Genomic DNA, 20,308 nt, shown 5'->3' with positions numbered 1-20,308 from the left:
CCCTCTATCAACACATATATTTGTTTTAAGTAGCTTACTGTAAATCCAAACCATGCTTATGTTGTAACAAAGCATTTCATTAATTTCCCCGTTTACCGTATAGCATAGAATTTTTATACTATATAATAAAAAGCATATTGCTCATAAACTATGGGCGATATGAAAAAACTAAGGCTCGATTTGGATTCAGCTCATTAAAATCTATAAAGATCAGTTATCAAAGAAAAAAAAGTTAAAAAAAAATTGGTGTTGGCCTGTGCTATCTTCACATTAGTAGGTATTACAGCCAACATTCTCAAATGTTTTATCAGAAAAATCCCACACGTCTTATATTATGGATTCAAGTAATTGCATCTTTATCACATGAATTTACCTATAGTACACCATCACCTGTCTGACTCCCTCCACCCACACACAATGAAGTAGTAGTTGTTCATCTTCATCACCAAAATCTATCAGTGGACAAGTACTTATGCCCAGGAGCAAGGAAATAATTTTAACGTAAATATCTTTAACTGTGCGCCCAATGGACAACTTTTTTCCAGTACAGAAACACGACAAAAGGAAAAGTTGAAGATCGCTGAGTACACAGAAGAAACTTTATAAAATTTCAAATGAGCTGTTCTGTTACATATGATTGGTGAGTAGACTGATGACCACAGCAGTTAATTCCCATAGCGCTCAGAGCCACATGATTGGTGAGTAGATTTCAGTGATTTATGCTTGAAGACTGTCATATAGATGAAGATTAATATCAATTAGGGAAATGCAATAATTTGTCAGGAAGATTCTGTCAACAAAGAAGAACTATGCCATTTGTTGACAATATATCAGTTTATAAAATTTATACCAGTTGAACATCGTCTAATGATATTTTCTTGGGCTTGTCTTCTGAAGTTTCCAATCACATGTTCGGCTTGCTCCTACATACAATCACATATTCACTGTGCAGTGGATATTCTTGGGAAATGTGAAGATCTGTGTCCCAACAATTCCAGAAATTTTCTTTGTTTATTTTATTACTCTGTCACATAAGGGTGACTGTGTGATTCATAAGCAACATCAGTTTATCACTAGAAACAATCAAATTCCAGCAGAGTGTCTGTGAAAGCCCTTAGTTTAAAAGATCACAACTTCATTTCTATAAAACCACAATTTAATAATGGTGAAAATCTAAGCCCAGGTGCTGAATTTTCTTTATCCACACAATAAGACAAAAAAAGAGCACTATAGACCACACGGCAAGAGAAGATTACTGACAGTTAATGTGGGTCTTCCACATGGTGGGTGCCTGGATTGTGTCTACAGCTGTATAATCCATTTTATTGGGCAAGAATATGCACCAAAGAGTTAAAATTTTGTCCTATGATCTTTATTTGTAGATCAGCTATGGCAACTTATATTTAAATTATCAGTGCTCTATGATGTGACAGGATAACTGCAAATAACACGCAAGAACTACTTTGATCTGGTGTGCTTCATTGCATTTACATCGTAGTTGCTTTCCACAGCATGGGGAAGTTTTTTTTAACATTTTTAGCAGTGGTTCTTGTATATGAAGTAGGGTCATCCTGCCACATCATATAGCACTGATAATGGACATGCATGTTTCTGAAACCAGATGACAAAGTTAAAAAATAATGTAGCTGTTCAGTGTATATTCTCTGTTTACATTTTTTATGGCAATACAGCAATACTTCAGTGTTAGGCACCTGTGGCCTTCAGTCAATGTTGTGACAGCTGTTTGCACTTCATGGTTCACATCTGGCAAAATCACTGCTGACTGTTAGGGATCTTCTCCAGTGATACAGAGTACAGTGCTGCTGAATGACCACGAATAGCCAGCAGCATGCTGCACTGCCGTTATTGTGATCAGTAACACATGCCTCAGCTTACCACCATGCACTGGTGCTGTTATCCTACAATTATTTTCTCTTTTTGCTTCACCCTTACTACATTGTTTAATCTAAGTAGATGCAGCCACCTTTCAATCAGTGGAACCTGTTAAGCATGTAACACTAGAAGTATGTGACAAATGCAACCATTTCATGTTATACAAATATTTGAATGTGGCCATGCGACTCATACATTAAATTTTATCCAAAGCACATTTACACATGGAATGTTTCACATGGTTCAGTCCTGTATGGTGGCATAGTCAGTCTAGCAAGATGCATTCCAACAATTGATGTGACATTTTCAGTGTGCCCATATGTGATCTCCTTTCTAGTATACAACCATGTATATTTATTTATAGCAGATTTTAGAATGGGAATGTATCCTGATGGCAAATCACAATGTTTAACTAATTAAACAACAAATGTTCAAAAAAGAAGGAAAAGGACCACTGGAAACAACATTTCGGGAGGCTGATTTTAAACTGCACATCACTGTTGAGAATAGGAGCAAGATCTGAGCAGATAACCTGTTCAAATCAACAACTTCCGCATCGACAAAACAAAACCACATTACATTTATTTCTTTGGGTCCAAATTTAAATTTGCGTTCCTAATCTAACAGGCCAGTATAATTCGTAGTGTTCTCTTTCACGTGTAACATTTGTAAAAAACACACATCTTTCTGTAGTGCAGCACTTGCCAACATAAGTATCTGATCATTGTCATAGGACAACAATCCCATTTCATGTGTATAAAGGCCATGTGTATAAAGGCACATCATTGAATCATTTGTATTTTGTATATTTTTGTAAGTCTCAGCCAAGTAAAGCTTACAAATGACTTACTGTCACATGAATAGCCTTCTTCAAAGGTATGTTGATCGTCCAAAAATTAGTATGTTTTTATTAAGAATTTCACTTAAATATATAGCTGTGAGATGTTCCATTTACACTTACTGACTCTGAGCTAGCATTACGAATTGCTATTGCTGTGATTTTTTCAAGCTTTCTAGTACATGAACATTATTTTATGTCATGAAAAATGATAAAACATCAGTTCATCCTCTCCTATTTTATAGGACATATTTGGGAATCTTATTTGGCTCTGCAGACATACTGGTCACAGAGAACTTTAACTACAACCAGTTTATTATGATCACCTCAGGCTTTTGCATATCAGTTTCACCTACTATATGCCTGGTTACATGTTGCCAAACCATGTCTTAAATGCATTTGCCTTGGAATATGAAGTGCTGGGTTTCCATTTTCACAGTCTTTTTTATGCCCATGTACTTGTAAAATTAGTAGGCTGTTATTCAGAATATTAAAGAGAGATAGCCATCAGGTGTGGTTTTATTTGCCTAAATTTTTTAAGCAGTATGTGATTTCATTCCATAGTTGTGGGCACTCCAGACTTTTAAACTGCTAAGGATTTTACAATGCCATCAAATTTATGCGTGTTTCCTGCTGCAGCTAGGTAACTACCTTTCTCAAAGTAAACCCACCTACTAGCCCACATAATAATCCTGCACCTTAGAAAGGCTCATTCCGTACCACTGATTACATCATAGCCTTCACAAGACCTAATTCCATGAGAAAGACCTCTCTCAAGATACAACTATACACCAAGATGGTCAATCTAAATAACACAGTACAGTCCCAACACGGATACTCAATAACAAGCAATGCACATTGGTGGCAACTCAAGAACCATCTTCCTGGTACTTTATTTTATAATGTTCTGATTTGATATTTGATTAACGTAATATTAGTTCATGAGAGATTGCTGTACACTAAGCAAGATATTCATTTCAATGTTGCAGGATGTTTGCCAAATCAGTCACCAAACATTCTAGAGTTCTACAGTTAGAGACACATTTAATTACATTACCCAGCTGGATTTTTAGAAATTTGTTACTCTCTATTACTTGCACTACTGTTTACACATTTAGTGAACAAGTGTGGTGTTTCCGATCCCACTGCTCTGCTTTGACTACTAACACAATGAGGAAGTTGCCTGTGATGTCACCACCAAGTCCTTTTCTTTATTTGTTTAACAAAAGCTGAGGCGATAGACTGATCTGTGGTGTAGCAAAAGGTCTACATTAAGTTAAACTGTGATAGTTTTGTTGAGTTGACAAGCACAACTCCAACCAAAACTCCCATAGAGGTCCCACCATTTTCAAAGTTTAAAATATGCATAACTGACATGTCATGGTCACTCTAGTGATCATGTGGCACTAACGAATAGTGTAATTGTTGATAGCCAACAGGTTTCATTGTATTCTTTGCTACATCCTTACCCATGGTCATTTTGTCATAAGTGTGTTCGTAGATCATGAATAAACTGTCTAGTCAATGTATTTCTTAAATAAAAAATGTGCCTCAACTTGATTCAAACAATCTGGAGCAATACCTTTGTTCAACTGCTATTCTCGAACTCTTAACCGCCTCTTACTATTTTTACACTTTGTTTCCTTTTATTTTGTTCAGAAAAAGTAGTTCTTCTTTTTCTTCTTCTTCTTCTTCTCTGTCACACAAGCAGATAATTATTAAGGAAAAATATGTTTATAGAGCAGAAGAATGTGTTCAGTAGAAATGTTCACGTGCTGTATTGCTATCTGTTCTTCCATTTACTAATATTTCATATAATTTGCTTTCCCGCTAATTGTTATATTTCAATAATGTCTCATTTTCTCTGTACCTCATATACCTCATGGTTACCATGATACTCAAAGAAATACAAATGGTCACCGTTTTCTAATTGGCCAAAAATTCATCTACAAATCTAAAAATCAAAACAAAATTAACTCGACAGATGCTCTAACAATTAATATTTTTGTCCATGACATTGCAATGAATAAATGTAGGATTAATGTTATTCTTATCCCCCCCCTCCCCCTTGTTAGTTTCATCTGCCTGTATCAGGTATTCCCACTCTGTGAATCCTGGTAGTTCGATGGAACATCCTGTTTATTTTGAAAGTTAGTAAAGTTTTTAAAAGTTAGATAAACTTGTTTTATTCAGTGATTACTTCAGTTTTAAATCATAAATAGTGACACACAAATCATAATAAAATTTGAAAAAATAGTATTATCACAATGCCGGAAAAATACCATGCTATTAATAGCTTTTCAACGAGCAGTTATTCACTTCCTTCAGAACACAGTTTGGGAAATCCTGGTCTCTTGGATCACTTGGAAATGGTCGCAGAAGCTCAAATCATCTTACTGTGTTAAATGCACACAGTTTTGCCCAAATAAGAAAAACGTCAATTTAATTCTTCTTACATTCCAAACACAGAAAATTTCATTTAACATGGTCTCATGGCAGTCAACATGTTAAAAATAGAGGACTAAACCACATTAAAAAGAACAATAAAAACCATATTAAATGAGATTCGTGCATCTGGGAAAAGATCTATGCGTGAAGCATAGAACAAGTATCAGCATCACACCTTAGCAAAATATTTGGCACAAAACTAGTAAATTCTGCTCCTATGTAAAATCGTTGAGTGGGTCTACGACTTTCAGTCTAGTATGGCAGATGAAGATAGAAAAAACAAAACCCAAAGTTTTAAATTTCACGTTCAAGAATTCTCTCACACAAGAGAATCATACATACCATCATCTGACCATCTAACAGACTGCTGTATGGACGACATAGTAATTAACATCCCTGCCATAGAGAAACAACTGAAAGAGTTGAAAACACACGTCACCAGGTTTGGATGGAATCCCAATTAGGTTTCTCAAAGAGTACTCTATGGCACTGGCCCCTTATTTAGCTCGCATTTATCATGAATCTCTCATTCAGAGCAGAGTTCCAAGTGACAGGAAAAAAGTGCAACTGACTCCTGTGTATAAGAAGGGCAAATAAACAGACCCACAAAATTACAAACTAGTAGACCTACCATCGGTTTGCTGCAGAATCCTTGAACACATTCTCCATTTGAATACAATTCATTTTCTCGGGACCGATAATCTTATGTCCACAAATCAGCATGATTTTAGAAAGCATCACTCATGCAAAGCTCTGTTTGCCCTTTTCTCATGTGACATACTGTGAATAATAGATGAAGGGGAACAGGGAGATTCCAAATCTCTAGATTAATGGAAAGCATTTGACACGGTACCCCATTTCAGGCTGTAAAAGAAACTACTGATATATGGAATAGGTTCACAGATACAAGAGTGTCTTGAAGAATTTTTAAGTTATGCAACCCAGTGTGTTGTTTTCAAATGCTAATTGTTTATCAGAAACAAGGGTATTGTCAAGAGTGCCCCAGGGAAGTGTAATAGGACCGCTATTATTTTCTATAAAATAAATGCTCTGGTGGACAGGGTAAGCAATAATCTGCAGTTGTTTGTTGTTGGTGCTGCTTCTGCTGCAGGGTATGGTAAGGTGTTAGAGTTAAGTGACTGTAAGAGGATACAAGATGACAGACTAAATTTCTAGTTAATGTGATGAATGATGGCAAGCTCTTAATGTAGAAAAATGTAAGTTAATGTGGATGAGTAGGAAAAACAAACCTGTTATTTTCGTATACAGCATTAGTAGTGTCCTGCTTGACACAGTCACACCATTTAAATCTCTGTGTGTAACACTGCAAAGCGATATGATACGGAACGAGCATGTGAGGACTGTGGTAGGAAAGGTGAGTGGTCAATTTTGATTTATTGAGAGAATTCTAGGGAAGTGTGGTTCATCTGTATAGTAGACCGTATATATGACACTAGTGCAACATATTCTTGAGTGCTGCTAGAGTGTTTGGGATCCAGATCAGGTCGAATTAAAGGAGAACATCAATGCAATTCAGAGGCAGTCTGCTAGATTTGTTACTGGTAGGTTTGAACAACACTTAAGTGTTACAGACATGCTTTGGAAACTCAAATGGAAATCCCTGAAGGGAAAGTGAAATTCTTTTCAAGGAAAACCATTAAGAAAATTTAGGGAACTGGCATTTGAAGCTGAATGCAGAATGATTCTACTGCTTCCAACATACATTGCATGTAAGGACGATGAGGGGTCTCATATGGAGGCAAAACGACACTCACTTTTCCCCTCGCTCTATTTCAAAATTGCACAGGAAAGAAAATGTCTGGTAGTAGTACAGATACCCTCTACCATGCACCATATGGTGGATTGAAGAGTATCTATGTAGATGTAGGTATTGCAAGACTATGATGGTAAAACACTGAATACTGGGATGTTTTAGAATCTGAAAGACTGAAGTACTCCTGATAACATTAGTAATTACATTCAAATTAATATAGGTGCCAGAATCAAGTACTAGACAATTGTTAATAGCAATCATATTACACTCCAGTTTTCAATAATTTTAACAAGTAAATTACCACAAGGTTACTACTGGTTGAAATTTGTTAGGTATTCATAAGAAAAACAGAGGGAGAAGCTACTCCACTTCACTCAGCTTCAATTTGTCTTTATTTTACATACTTTATTTGCAAATGAAGCAAAGAGTTTTAAATTAATTATGGTATTTAGAAGACTTTCACATTCGACGCATGGACAGTGTACGTAATATATACAATACTATGAGGGTGTGCTGAATAGTAATGGCTCCAAATGTTTTGTTCTGTTTTCAATATCAGCTGAGGTATTACACATCATGCATATTACTTGGTCGACTTTCTCACTTCACTAACAAGCTGCAAACTTCTGCCAGCGGAGGGTTCCAAATTTTAGTGTGAAACATGATGCTGTTTCACTGTTGGTGCACAAGAAACAGCTTGCTGTAACCTACTTTCTCGACATCTGTCAACAATTTCTTTTGTTTTGAACATGAGGGTGATGGGCTCCTGAACAACATTGTGACAGGTCAATTGAGTTCTGCAACAAAGAATCACAACCGCCAAAAAATGTTCACGACCATGTCATCAGCAGGCAAATCATGCTCACAGTGTTCTGGAATGTTCATGGTGTGCTGCATTTGGAAGTCATTCCTAAAGACACCACAACAAACTCAGAAAAAGCACACACTGAACACCCTCTCTTTCAGCATGACAACGCCAGACCACACACAAGTACTGCGACATCTGCAACACTCCGACACCTCGCATTCACTGTTGTCGATCATCCTCCATTCAGTACTGACTTGGTCCGATCCAATATTCATCTGTTTCCAAAACTTAAAGAACATCTTCAATAACTTCATTTTGACAGTGATGAACCAGTGCAATCAGAGATGAGGTTGTGGCCCCATCAACAAAGTCAAACATTCCAGAGTGATGGTATAAATGAAGTAGTCTCTTGCTGCAAGAAATGTGTCCATCACCAGTGTGACTATGCTGAGAAATAAATATGTAGACATGAATAGTGACATAGATTGTTAACCAAGTTTGTTTTATTTAAAATGCTTTAAGAGTTTTCACACAAAAAAATCCTGGGCATTCCTTTTCAGCAGGCCCTCATACTTGTCAGATTTATCTTTTATGCAATACAGTGTTTCTGAATTTATCTTAAAGTTTTGGTTATTCATAAAGAGAAGCAAACTGAAAATTGTATATACAGAGAATATTGCCAATTATGATTCTAGATCTCTCACTACACTACAGTTCAGTCTTACGACAACCTTTATTTTGCATTCAAAATAGCTGGCCTTGCCGACTCACAAATAAACTGTCACTTTTCAAACTATCCTACACCCTGGTTTATATTACACCCACAATGACAAAAATCACAAATGTATGTGCATCACAAAGTGCATATTACCCACATATCTTAGGTGACACTTTCCACTATATACATAACAAAACCAGAGGAATGTTTTAAAGATAAATTAATATGAGTCAGTTTATTCTAATTAATTAAATTTTAGAATAGGGACAGGATGGAGTGCATACTTAATGATACTGAAAATGCCCCCATTCGGGAATTTTAGATTGTTAGTTAATTTATATTCCCTTATGCAAAAGCACATGCTCATCAGCTTAAAACACAACAGATAGACAGAAAAAAATAACACAGAATGAGGGTATATATAATCAATTTAAAGATAATTATAATCAGGTGAGCAGAATAAATAAATAACAAAGAAAGCCATTGACTTTTACATGAGCAATCAAAGCAGTACGAGGAAATTAAACTCGTTAGGCAAGTTTCAGGAAGATGTGACCATTGAAACAACTTACTATAGACATATTAACGGATGATATACCTTTCTTTAATATTAAGTAGCTTCTGGTCAGTCAATATGGAATTTATGAGAAAAATATCCAGGAACCATTTATACATTGAAATTTAGTGGCATTAAGGAAAAAGAACCCTTTTTTTAAAATGATGATAGCTAAGTTCATTCAGTACTACTCACAAGGAAATGAATAAATTAAATCTACTGAAACAAATTTACATTTTGAACATGTGACAGACAAAAAAATTCACGATGTTATCCCAACCAGTTATATGTGGGCCTTCAGTTTGGCATGGACTCGAACATTATACAGCTCAGTATATTTCACACAGACATGGGTGAAAGACGTGGAAATTGACAGATATAAATTCTAGGACTGCCATGGATCGAACACCAGGCCTTTGTTTTCTGGCACTTAAGGATAAACGCCAATTCTGAGAAATTTAATGGGTGTAAAAACAGACGACGGATTAAGTGTATTCCAAAATGTTTCTACATATTCCTGCTGGAGGAGGGGGTATTTTTTTCCACCTGGCCGCAACAAATACAAGGATTAACAGTGAAATGAAATTACACATGAAGAATTTCTGGCATCCGTTAGTCTCTTGATATAATCAACTGACAGTAATTACTGATTTTTCCATAACATGGTATTAATTTCGACGGGGAGGAATCCCAATGGTAACGACTAAGAACACATTCGTCTTAGCATGACAAACTTCCACGCACCAAGCGATCATTTACACCACTGGAACATGACTTTCTCGGTTTTACTAAAATGAGAAAGTATACCAATTTCCTTCACGTTAATTCTGTAAAATCAGCTGTCGCAGAAATTTTGATTTGACACCTAAAAAACAGAGTCGCAATGCTAGATATTATCTTACATTCACTAAAGGGTGCGCACATACAATTATATTTACTTTTTAGTTCCTTCGAATCATATGATGAATGCCAAACGAAACTCACCTGGGGGTGAGAGCATATCACCATGAAAAACACGACTGCGGTACATGATGTACGCATGTTGCACAATAATGAAAACTACAATTAATAGTGCCTGAACGATATAGGCGTAACTATACCCATCACCGGGAACAATAAGTAATATTATTCTTTCATCTTATAACTTCCTGTACCAAAGCAATTACAGCGAATTATATTTAATGTTCACAAGTTGCAACATCGAACAGTCAGTAGCACAATTGCTGATATACCGCATGTGAAACTATACGTATCCGTAAATCGACTGACGTCTGTCACATAACCTAGCACGGCTGAAACCATTGTTTGCCGACTGAACGCCATCACAATTTTACTTTTGTGTTTTTTTTTAATCAGAAATTTATTCACGGAGTATTCTACGAAACCTTACATCGCGGACTATCGCTCATAAATTCCGCTAACATTATCATTACGCGGTTCGACAGCGAACCATACAATGTTCACTGACGTCTCGGAGCGAGCTTTGGAGCGGTCATAGAACATCTTTGGTCAAAGTTTACATACTTCAGTAAACTCGAGATACAATTTTGTGCCCATAATTCTGTAATGTATTGCTTCATGTGTTAGTCCATATTTCAGCATTTATCGAGTCTTCCCCTAGCGATTTGTTCTTTAGTAAACCTATTAATCGGTCTCTTTTTCTCTTGAAAATGAAAATTGTTATCTTTCACTATTTGATGAGACAAGAGGTGGTTGTTTTGAATGCCAATACTTTTCCTATACCGTATTAGGCATGTTAATGCCTTGTGTTTTTGGTGTTTCCGTTTGTTTTTCCACCTTATCGTTCCTTCATGTAAGTTAAATGACTGAAGGTAGAACAGACGACAACAATCAGTTTACAATTATTTAATTGTACCTCAACGTTATCCCGAGTAATACCTGTAGCACCAGGGAACAACCACAGATCCCAACTCTCCGACAAGAAAATGTAAGACTTTATTTATCTAGCAATGGGGCTAAATAACCGTTGTTATACGCGGTGTTCAAAAAGTCTCTCCGCAGTGCCGTATGATTGTTAGCCGCGCGTGCCGTATGCCGCAGTGAATTTACCGAAATGAAACTCAGTGAAATATAAGTTATTAATTTATTGGATATTCATTTTTACTTACAAATTTTACCATTAAATGTTGAAAGTGTCCCTCCTATTGTTGAATACACAATTCAATTCGTCTAGTAATGTTTCCAAACACAAGCTGTAAGATTTCTTCTGTAACAGAAGCAGTGAAAGTGGATATCGCAGTTTTCAATTCATCGATGCATTTTGGACGGTTTTTATAGATAATTGCTTTCGCTGCACCCCAGAAGAAAAAGTCAGGTAGTGTTAGGTCAGACGACCGTGGAGGCCAAAGTCCCTGCCAAATTATGCGATCACCAAAAACATCACCAAGCAGTGACATTGAAACGCGAGCTGTATGCGCGGTTGCACCATCTTGTTGAAAATAATCGACCAGTATTTCACTTAACACAAGTTCTCCTATGAATGGGTACGGAATGTCACTGTAGTATTGTTGTGCGTTTATTGTTTCGTTGAAAATATTGGACCCACAATTCGACGTCTAGAAATTGCCATCCAAACTCCTATTTTCACAGAATGAAGTGGTTCCTCATGAATTCACAATGGATTTGCAGTACTCCACATACGAGAATTTTGCGAGTTCATGTACGCAGATACATGAAACCATGCCTCATCAGTGAAAAACGTTTCATTAACAATATCCTGTCCATTTTGTTGAACGGAATTTTTGAACCAATGACAATAATGCAGTCTCTTGTCATAATCAGTATTTTTCAGTACATGGGAAAAGTTCTAATTTTTTCCTTACAGCTGTGTGGGCCGTTCCGACACTAACATCGATTTCCTGGGCGAGCTTTATTACTGAATCTAGCACAGTATCGCGATGTGGGAACGTTGAATTAAATGTTTGAAGAACTGAAACTGTGTATTTACCGCCAGCTTTGAAAACTTGTTCCACTAAAAACACACGTTCTTCAGTGGTCAGCATTTTAACAGTGACAAAAACGGAACAAAGGAACAAAACTTAAATGTTCACGTTAACACGTAACGACACACACCAACGATACTACTGACGCTGGCTGAGATAAACGAAACAGTGGAATGTTGGGAGAGTCCGCTTGAAGGAAAATGACCCAGGCAGGCGAACAATCATACGGCACGCGCGGCTAACAATCATACGGCATTGCGGAGAGACTTTTTGAACACCCCGTATTAGACGGCTTTATTAATACGCTATTCTGTAGTTCTTCACTGCAGAGTAGCACTATGGGGCAGGTTTGCCGTATTACATAACTGTTGTGGCTGAATGCATGAACGTCCGCAGAAATTTATCCAGGAGGCGGCACGATTTTAAAATTGCCATTTTCGACATACATGCTTCGGTGAGACTAAAAATCTGTCCCAAAACCAAACTGAACACAAACTACACAAAACTTATTCAATCTCGGACCACTCATAATTATCCAGCAGAACCGTATTTACAATCCATTCTGGATTAAATCTCACTTTGCCACAAAAATCTGGTCATTTGCCAAATAGTATTAAAAGTCTGACAGATAACCAACTAACATTTAAAAGTAAATTAAAAGGAGTTCTGCATGACAACTCCTTTTACTCAATAGATTAATTCTTGGATAGGAAGTAGTAAGTGTAATGTCGTATTCATGATCTATGGAACAAGGATTTATGTATGTATGTTTATGTATGTATGTAGGCTGAACCTGTGATGCGGACCCTACAAGGGGAAATTTTGAAACAAGTAACCTATAAAATAGTATTTTGGATCACTTTTGGAATAATTTTTCTGTACAATTGTGTGATTTAATGAATGATAAGATTACAAAACTGGATGGCACTTAAATCATTAATGCATTCAACACAACTTATTTATGTAAGTATGAAAAACTATAATTGTTTTAGAAAAAGGAACAGAAAGCTGATTTGTTGAGATTCGTATCCCTGCGAAATACAGTATTTCAATTTTAAAAAAAGGCGTATTGTAAGTATCACCAATAGGTAATACCCTACATACTCCGAAAAAAATATTTTTGTTAAAATTATTCGTTTTTTTAAATAAAAACGCAATTTTTATTTGGCGTTTGAATTTCCTGTTAAAGCGGTCACTTGCTATGATGTCAAGAGTTTGTAACCGCTGTGTCAGATTCTGCAGGCAGTAAGATATCTTGTAAGTTTTCCGCAGTATCTCGTTAACGAATATCGTTGCCTGAAAATAGTTTTTCCAATCTTCTAGAGTTCATGTATCAGGATATGACGGTACGGAATAAAAACCTTAAATGGTACCTAGTTTGGATAAACTGAATTATGGCAGATATCCGCATTCCACGAAATCGAACTCATTTCAAACTGGCAAAATTCCGTTAACCATTCTTTTAAAGGCTGCTATTTCGCCAGCTGAAGTAAAGTGCCAGTGCACTGGGATTTGACGTAAGGAAGCACTGGGTCTAAGTGGTAAATACAGACATAATTTATATCGGCTGTCCACTAAAAAATTCAGTCAATCACAGTAGCGAAATACATTTTTTTTTTATTTGAAGTGTTTGTGGTCCTGGCCCCCTAGGCTGTGCATGTAGTACTTTTAAGGTAGACTACTTTGATACATAAATACTAGACTATTTCAATATTATATGTATTGAACACCTTTTGGTATGATTAATATGAGCAAGGATGCCACCTTTTTATTCACCTATTTGAAATTATATCCTACTAACACGGCAAGGGAAACCCTCCATGGCACCCCGTCCTCTCAGATTTAGTGGTAAGTTGGCCTATTGGTTAGTCCGTCAAAAACTGAACACATATCAAACATGAAAACACGAAGAAGGTGCACTGATCTGTAGAAAAAGAAGCAAAATATAAACAGACGACGGTCCCAATATAATATGCATAATATCGAGAGATGTTAACCACCGTCGTGTGGTGGTTAAGATACGTGTTCATATCTCCCTCACGCTCAATTCTGTTTTTTTTTTTTTTTCCTTTCACAAAATTACAAACTATCCGTCCGGTCATCGACGTGTCTGTTCGCTGTATTCAGATTCGTGAATGTGCCGTGGTGTCATGTCCGTTTGCTACAGCGACGTGTAACGAAGGACCTCCAGGTGTACATATCTCCTTTTTGTTCTACACAGGTACCACATATTACGTCTTTTGCGTTCCGTTTTGGAAGTTTTCACTCTTGAATTCCTTCGTTGTAATATAGTTCACAGCCGTTTATTTGTTGCTTTCATTTCTGTACCTCCTATTTGTTCTACGGGCAACAGTTCCGTTTTGGAAGTTTTCACTCTTGAATTCCTTCGTTGTAATATAGTTCACAGCCGTTTATTTGTTGCTTTCATTTCTGTGAGATGCCTATGCGGCATCTCCCCTGCTCTCACTGTTCATCACAGAGTATGAGTCATGTGTTATGAATACACTACCGTGGCAAGTAAATGTGATAGCAGTAGAGACGCCGCAAAGACCTCTCACAGAAATGAACACAACAAATAAACGGGTGTGCACTATGCTACAACGAAGGAATTCAAGAGTCAAAACTTCCACAACGGAACTGTTGCCCGTAGAACAAATAGGAGGTACGTACGTCTGGATGTTCCTTCGTTACACATCGCTGTAGCAAACGGACATTACACCAGGACACATACACAAATTTGAACACAGCGAGCAGACACGTCAATGACCTGACGGGCAGTTCGTACTTTTGTGAAGGAATAGATACATATATTCCCCTTCGCAGTCGAACACCGTGACCTCAAAACCACGATACGACGGTCGTTAATGTCGCTAGACATTGCGCGTATTAATTTGGATCGTTTTGCTCCACAGTTCAGTACACCTTCTTCCTGTTTTCAAGTTTGATGTGTGTTGAGTTTCTGACGGGCTATCCAATGGGCCATTTTACCACTAAATCTGAGGGGGTTGCGATGGGGAGTTTTCCTTGTAAGATTAAATGCGGGGATTCAATGAGTTGTGAAATATTGTTAAAAGTAGCCAAAAAAATTATATTCCAATACGTTAGTCTGACACTGTTACAGTTGTTACTTGAGAAAGGCACAATAGCCGAAATCGCAGCTGTAAGTATATACGCCTAAATGTTGTCATTCGCAAGATATTGCCAAATTCGCAGTATTTTCCGCTGCGCTCGGTAGTGTTAAATCTGCACTTTGGTAGAGTCGCACAGAAATTCGTGAGAATTCTTTAACTAACAAATAGCTTACACTCATATTCCAGGACGGCGCAAGAGCCCCCCTCCCTGTCCACCCCTCTACGGACGACTATGGCTGCAATGGATAAAATAGTTGAAACAAACCAACTGAACAGCATTCAAATAAATTTACATATCCTGTGGCCCCTAGTATAGTGTAAGGCTTGACGCTACTTCGGCAACCTGTTATTTAATATAATATAGTACTTAATATAAGCTCGACGATCTTAACTAGAATGGAACCCAATCGCGATTTCTGTAACGAGACTCGGAATGAAATGGCTGAAATTCCTGCACAGATAAAAGCTACCTTTACTAAGGTCCAACAATTGGCAGCTGCTGCAGGTGGGTGTTTGGGGCTATCACGAAATATGTACCTGAAATATCCAAAGTATCCCTAGTATTGGCTACAACTGGCATGTCTGTAACAGTACCAGATATCGGTACAGGGGAAGCAATGTAAGGGGAAGGCATGGTGAAAAATGTCTAGTCCCCTTATCAAGAAGTGTGGAAGGCTGTCTTAAATTGACAGTATACCTAAGCCAGTGCGATACACGTCTGCTGTTGTAAAGCCACCTACATCCAATGTTAGGTCAAAGCAGACGCAGAATGGGAGGAGAATAACAGAAATGAGCACTTGTTTAGTAAAAAGAGATGTGTTTCACAGCAGCAAAGGTGAACAGGTGTTCATAGCTCTTGTGGTATGCACTTTAGAGCCTATCTTTACTACACATTTTTTTTTTTCTTGTTTAGGTCCATACCATCTCCAATCAAAACATGGAAAGCAAAGATCTTGCAGTAGCCGAGATCCACTGTCAGAGATATCAGAACGATTTTCTTTTACAACTTTCATTCGGTCGTTCCAGACCAGGGTTCCTTACCTCAAATTGATACATTTACCCTTCTCCATCATTGCTGAAAGTCTGTAATACTATCACTGAACCATCCTGTACAACATGCAGAATTAGTTGTTTTATAAGAAGACTCTAGTATTGAAATCGATCCAAGCATGTCTGTACCAACAGAAGTCACGGTAAACAATGTTCTTCAAGGCATCATTGACTGGTTTTCTACGAATGAGCCGGCCGGAGTGGGCATGCGGTCCTGGGCGCTACAATCGCAGGTTCGAATCCTGCCTCGGGCATGGATGTGTGTGATGTCCTTACGTTAGTTAGGTTTAATTAGTTCTAAATTCTAGGCGACTGATGACCTCAGAAGTTAAGTCGCATAGTGCTCAGAGCCATTTTTTCTACGAATGGTCCCACTCTCTGTTTTAAAAACACACAACATATCCAGTTGTGCACATCTAGAGGTACACTAATCAAGAAGTGTAACGCGTGGTGAGAAAATAATAAATAGGATGCTAACTCCAAAAATTTTTGGTGGCCTTATTAACTAGAATTTAAAGTGGAAAAAAATACATTTTGGAATCCCGAAAACAACTTAGTTCAGCCAAATTTGCTATTCGAATCACTGCAAATCTTGGGGTGAAACAAACCAGTACGTGGACATAATTTGCTGGTTTTCATTCAATAATGTTATATGGAACAATATTCTACGGTAACCAGTCTTAAAAAAGTGCGCGAAAGCTGTAAGAATAACATGTAGTACTCATAATTTATCATTTTGTAGACATCTGTCTAAAGAATGTAGGCTCTCACTGCGCGTACTGTTGGCGAAAAGCTCTCGGATGTACACTCCTGGAAATCGAAAAAAGAACACATTGACACCGGTGTGTCAGACCCACCATACTTGCTCCGGACACTGCGAGAGGGCTGTACAAGCAATGATCACACACACGGCACAGCGGACACACCAGGAACCGCGGTGTTGGCCGTCGAATGGCGCTAGCTGCACAGCATTTGTGCACCGCCGCCGTCAGTGTCAGCCAGTTTGCCGTGGCATACGGAGCTCCATCGCAGTCTTTAACACTGGTAGCATGCCGCGACAGCGTGGACGTGAACCGTATGTGCAGTTGACGGACTTTGAGCGAGGGCGTATAGTGGGCATGAGGGAGGCCGGGTGGACATGTCCTACCAACCGATCCCTTCTTCTGGTCAAGTTGTGCCACGAACTTCTCTTCTCCCCAATCCTATTCAATACCTCCTCGTTAGTTATATGATCTACCCATCTAATCTTCAGCATTCTTCTGTAGCACCACATTTCGAAAGCTTCTATTCTCTTCTTGTCCAAACTATTTATCGTCCATGTTTCACTTCCATACATGGCTACTCCATACAAATACTTTCAGAAAAGACTTCCTGACACTTAAATCTATACTCGATGTTAACAAATTTCTCTTCTTCACAAACGCTTTCCTTGCCATTGCCAGTCTACATTTTATGTCCTTTCTACTTCGGCCATCATCAGCTATTTTGCTCCCCAAATAGCAAAACTCCTTTACTACTTTAAGTGTCTCATTTCCTAATCTAATTCCCTCAGAATCACCAGAATTAATTCGACTACATTCCATTATCCTCGTTTTGCTTTTGTTGATGTTCATCTTATATACTCCTCTCAAGACACTGTCCATTCCATTCAACTGATCTTCCAAGTCCTTTGCTGTCTCTGACAGAATTAAAATGTCATCGGCGAACCTCAAAGTTTATATTTCTTCTCCATGGATTTTAATATCTACTCCGAATTTTTCTTTTTTTTCCTTTATTGCTTGCTCAATATACAGATTGAATAACATCGGGGAGAGACTACAACCCTGTCTCACTCCCTTCCCAACCACTGCTTCCCTTTCATGTCCCTCGACTCTTATAATTGCCATCTGGTTTCTGTAGAAATTGTATATAGCCTTTCGCTCCCTGTATTTTACCCCTGCCACCTAAAGAATTTGAAAGAAAGTATTCCAGTCAACATTATCAAAAGCTTTCTCTAAGTCTACAAATGCTGGAAACGTAGGTTTGCCTTTCCTTAATCTTTCTTCTAAGATAAATCGTAGGGTCAGTATTGCCTCTCGTGTTCCAATATTCCTACGGAATCCAAACTGATCTTCCCCGAGGTCGGCTTCTACTAGATTTTCCATTCGTCTGTAAAGAATTCGTGTTAGTATTTTGCAGCTATGGATTATTAAACTGATTGTTCGGTAATTTTCACATCTGTCAACACCTGCTTTCTTTGGGATTGGAATTATTATATTCTTCTTGAAGTCTGAGGGTATTTCGCCTGTTTCATACATCTTGCTCACCAGATGGTAGAGTTTTGTCAGGACTGGCTCTCCCAAGGCCGTCAGTAGTTCTAATGGAATGTTGTCTACTCTGGGGGCCTTGTTTCGACTCAGGTCTTTCAGTGATCTGTCAAACTCTTCACGCAGTATCGTATCTCCAATTTCATCTTCATCTACATCCTCTTCCATTTCCATAACATTGTCGTCAAGTACATCTCCCTTGTATAGACCCTCTATATACTTCTACCACCTTTCTGCTTTCCCTTCTTTGCTTAGAACTGGGTTTCCATCTCTTGATGTGCATACAAGTGGTTCTCTTATCTCCAAAGGTCTCTCTAATTTTCCTGTAGGCAGTATCTATCTTACCCCTAGTGAGATAAACCTCTACATCCTTACATTTGTCCTCTAGCCATCCCTGCTTAGCAATTTTGCACTTCCTGTTGATCTCATTTTTGAGACGTCTGTATTCCTTTTTGCCTGCTTCATTTACTGCATTTTTATATTTTCTCCTTTCATCAATTAAATTCAATATTTCTTCTGTTACCCAAGGATTTCTACTAGCCCTCGTCTTTTTACCTACTTTATCCTCTGCTCCCTTCACTACTTCATCCCTCAAAGCTACCCATTCTTCTTCTATTGTATTTCTTTCCCCCATTCCTGTCAATTGCTCCCTTATGCTCTCCTTGAAACTCCGTACAACCTCTGGTTCTTTTAGTTTATCCAGGTCCCATCTCCTTAAATTCCCACCTTTTTGCAGTTTCTTCAGTTTTAATCTACAGGTCATAACCAACAGATTGTGGTCAGAGTCCACATCTGCCCCTGGAAATGTCTTACAATTTAAAACCTGGTTCCTAAATCTCTGTCTTACCATCATATAATCTATCTGAAACCTGTCAGTATCTCTAGGCTTCTTCCATGTATACAGCCTTCTTTTGTGGTTCTTGAACCAAGTGTTAGCTATGATTAAGTTGTGCTCTGTGCAAAATTCTACCAGACGGCTTCCTCTTTCATTTCTTTGCCCCAGTCTATATTCACCTACTACGTTTCCTTCTCTCCTTTTTCCTACTACCGAATTCCAGTCACCCATGACTATTAAATTTTCGTCACCCTTCACTATCTGAATAATTTCTTTTATTTCATCATACATTTCTTCAATTTCTTCATCTGCAGAGCTAGTTGGCATATAGACTTGTACTACTGTAGTAGGTGTGGGCTTCGTATCTATCTTGGCCACAATAATGCGTTCACTATGCTGTTTGAAGTAGCTTACCCGCATTCCTATTTTCCTATTCATTATTAAACCTTCTCCTGCATTACCCCTATTTGATTTTGTGTTTATAGCCCTGTAGTCACCTGGCCAAAAGTCTTGTTACTGCTGCCACCGAACTTCAATAACCCACTATATCTAACTTTAACATATCCATTTCCCTTTTTAAATTTTCTAACCTACCTGCACGATTAAGGGATCTGACATTCCACGCTCCGATCCGTAGAACGCCAGTTTTCTTTCTCCTGATAACGACATCCTCTTGAGTAGTCCCCGCCCGGAGATCCGAATGGGGGACTATTTTACCTCCGGAATATTTTACCCAAGAGGACGCCATCATCATTTAATCATACAGTAAAGCTGCATGCCCTCGGGAAAAATTACGGCCGTAGTTTCCCCTTGCTTTCAGCCGTTCGCAGTACCAGCACAGCAAGGCCGATTTGGTTAATGTTACAAGGCCAGATCAGTCAATCATCCAGACTGTTGCCCTTGCAACTACTGAAAAGGCTGCTGCCCCTCTTCAGGAACCACACGTTTGTCTGGCCTCTCAACAGATACCCCTCCGTTGTGGTTGTAC

General features: G+C 38.1%; 1 protein-coding gene across 4 annotated transcripts in view; it reads right to left on the bottom strand.

Annotated features, from left to right (window-relative positions):
* Positions 1-20,308, bottom strand: part of LOC126299458 (transcriptional activator protein Pur-beta) — a 332,144-nt gene that overhangs the window by 116,110 nt on the left and 195,726 nt on the right. Inside the window, exon 1 of one of the 4 annotated variants that reach the window (XM_049991377.1) lies at positions 10,020-10,529. The exons of the other annotated variants lie outside the window; for them this stretch is intronic. Coding sequence (XP_049847334.1) covers positions 10,020-10,065 — 46 coding nt within the window. The 5' untranslated portion in view covers positions 10,066-10,529. Of the gene's footprint in view, positions 1-10,019; positions 10,530-20,308 lie in introns of those variants that run through there. 4 annotated transcript variants of the gene reach the window in all.

The sequence above is a fragment of the Schistocerca gregaria genome, chromosome X (assembly GCF_023897955.1).
Source record: "Schistocerca gregaria isolate iqSchGreg1 chromosome X, iqSchGreg1.2, whole genome shotgun sequence".
NCBI classification, from domain to species: Eukaryota; Metazoa; Arthropoda; class Insecta; order Orthoptera; family Acrididae; genus Schistocerca; species Schistocerca gregaria.
Note: the sequence above shows the minus strand (reverse complement) of the source record. Positions and strands in the feature narration are given on the sequence as shown.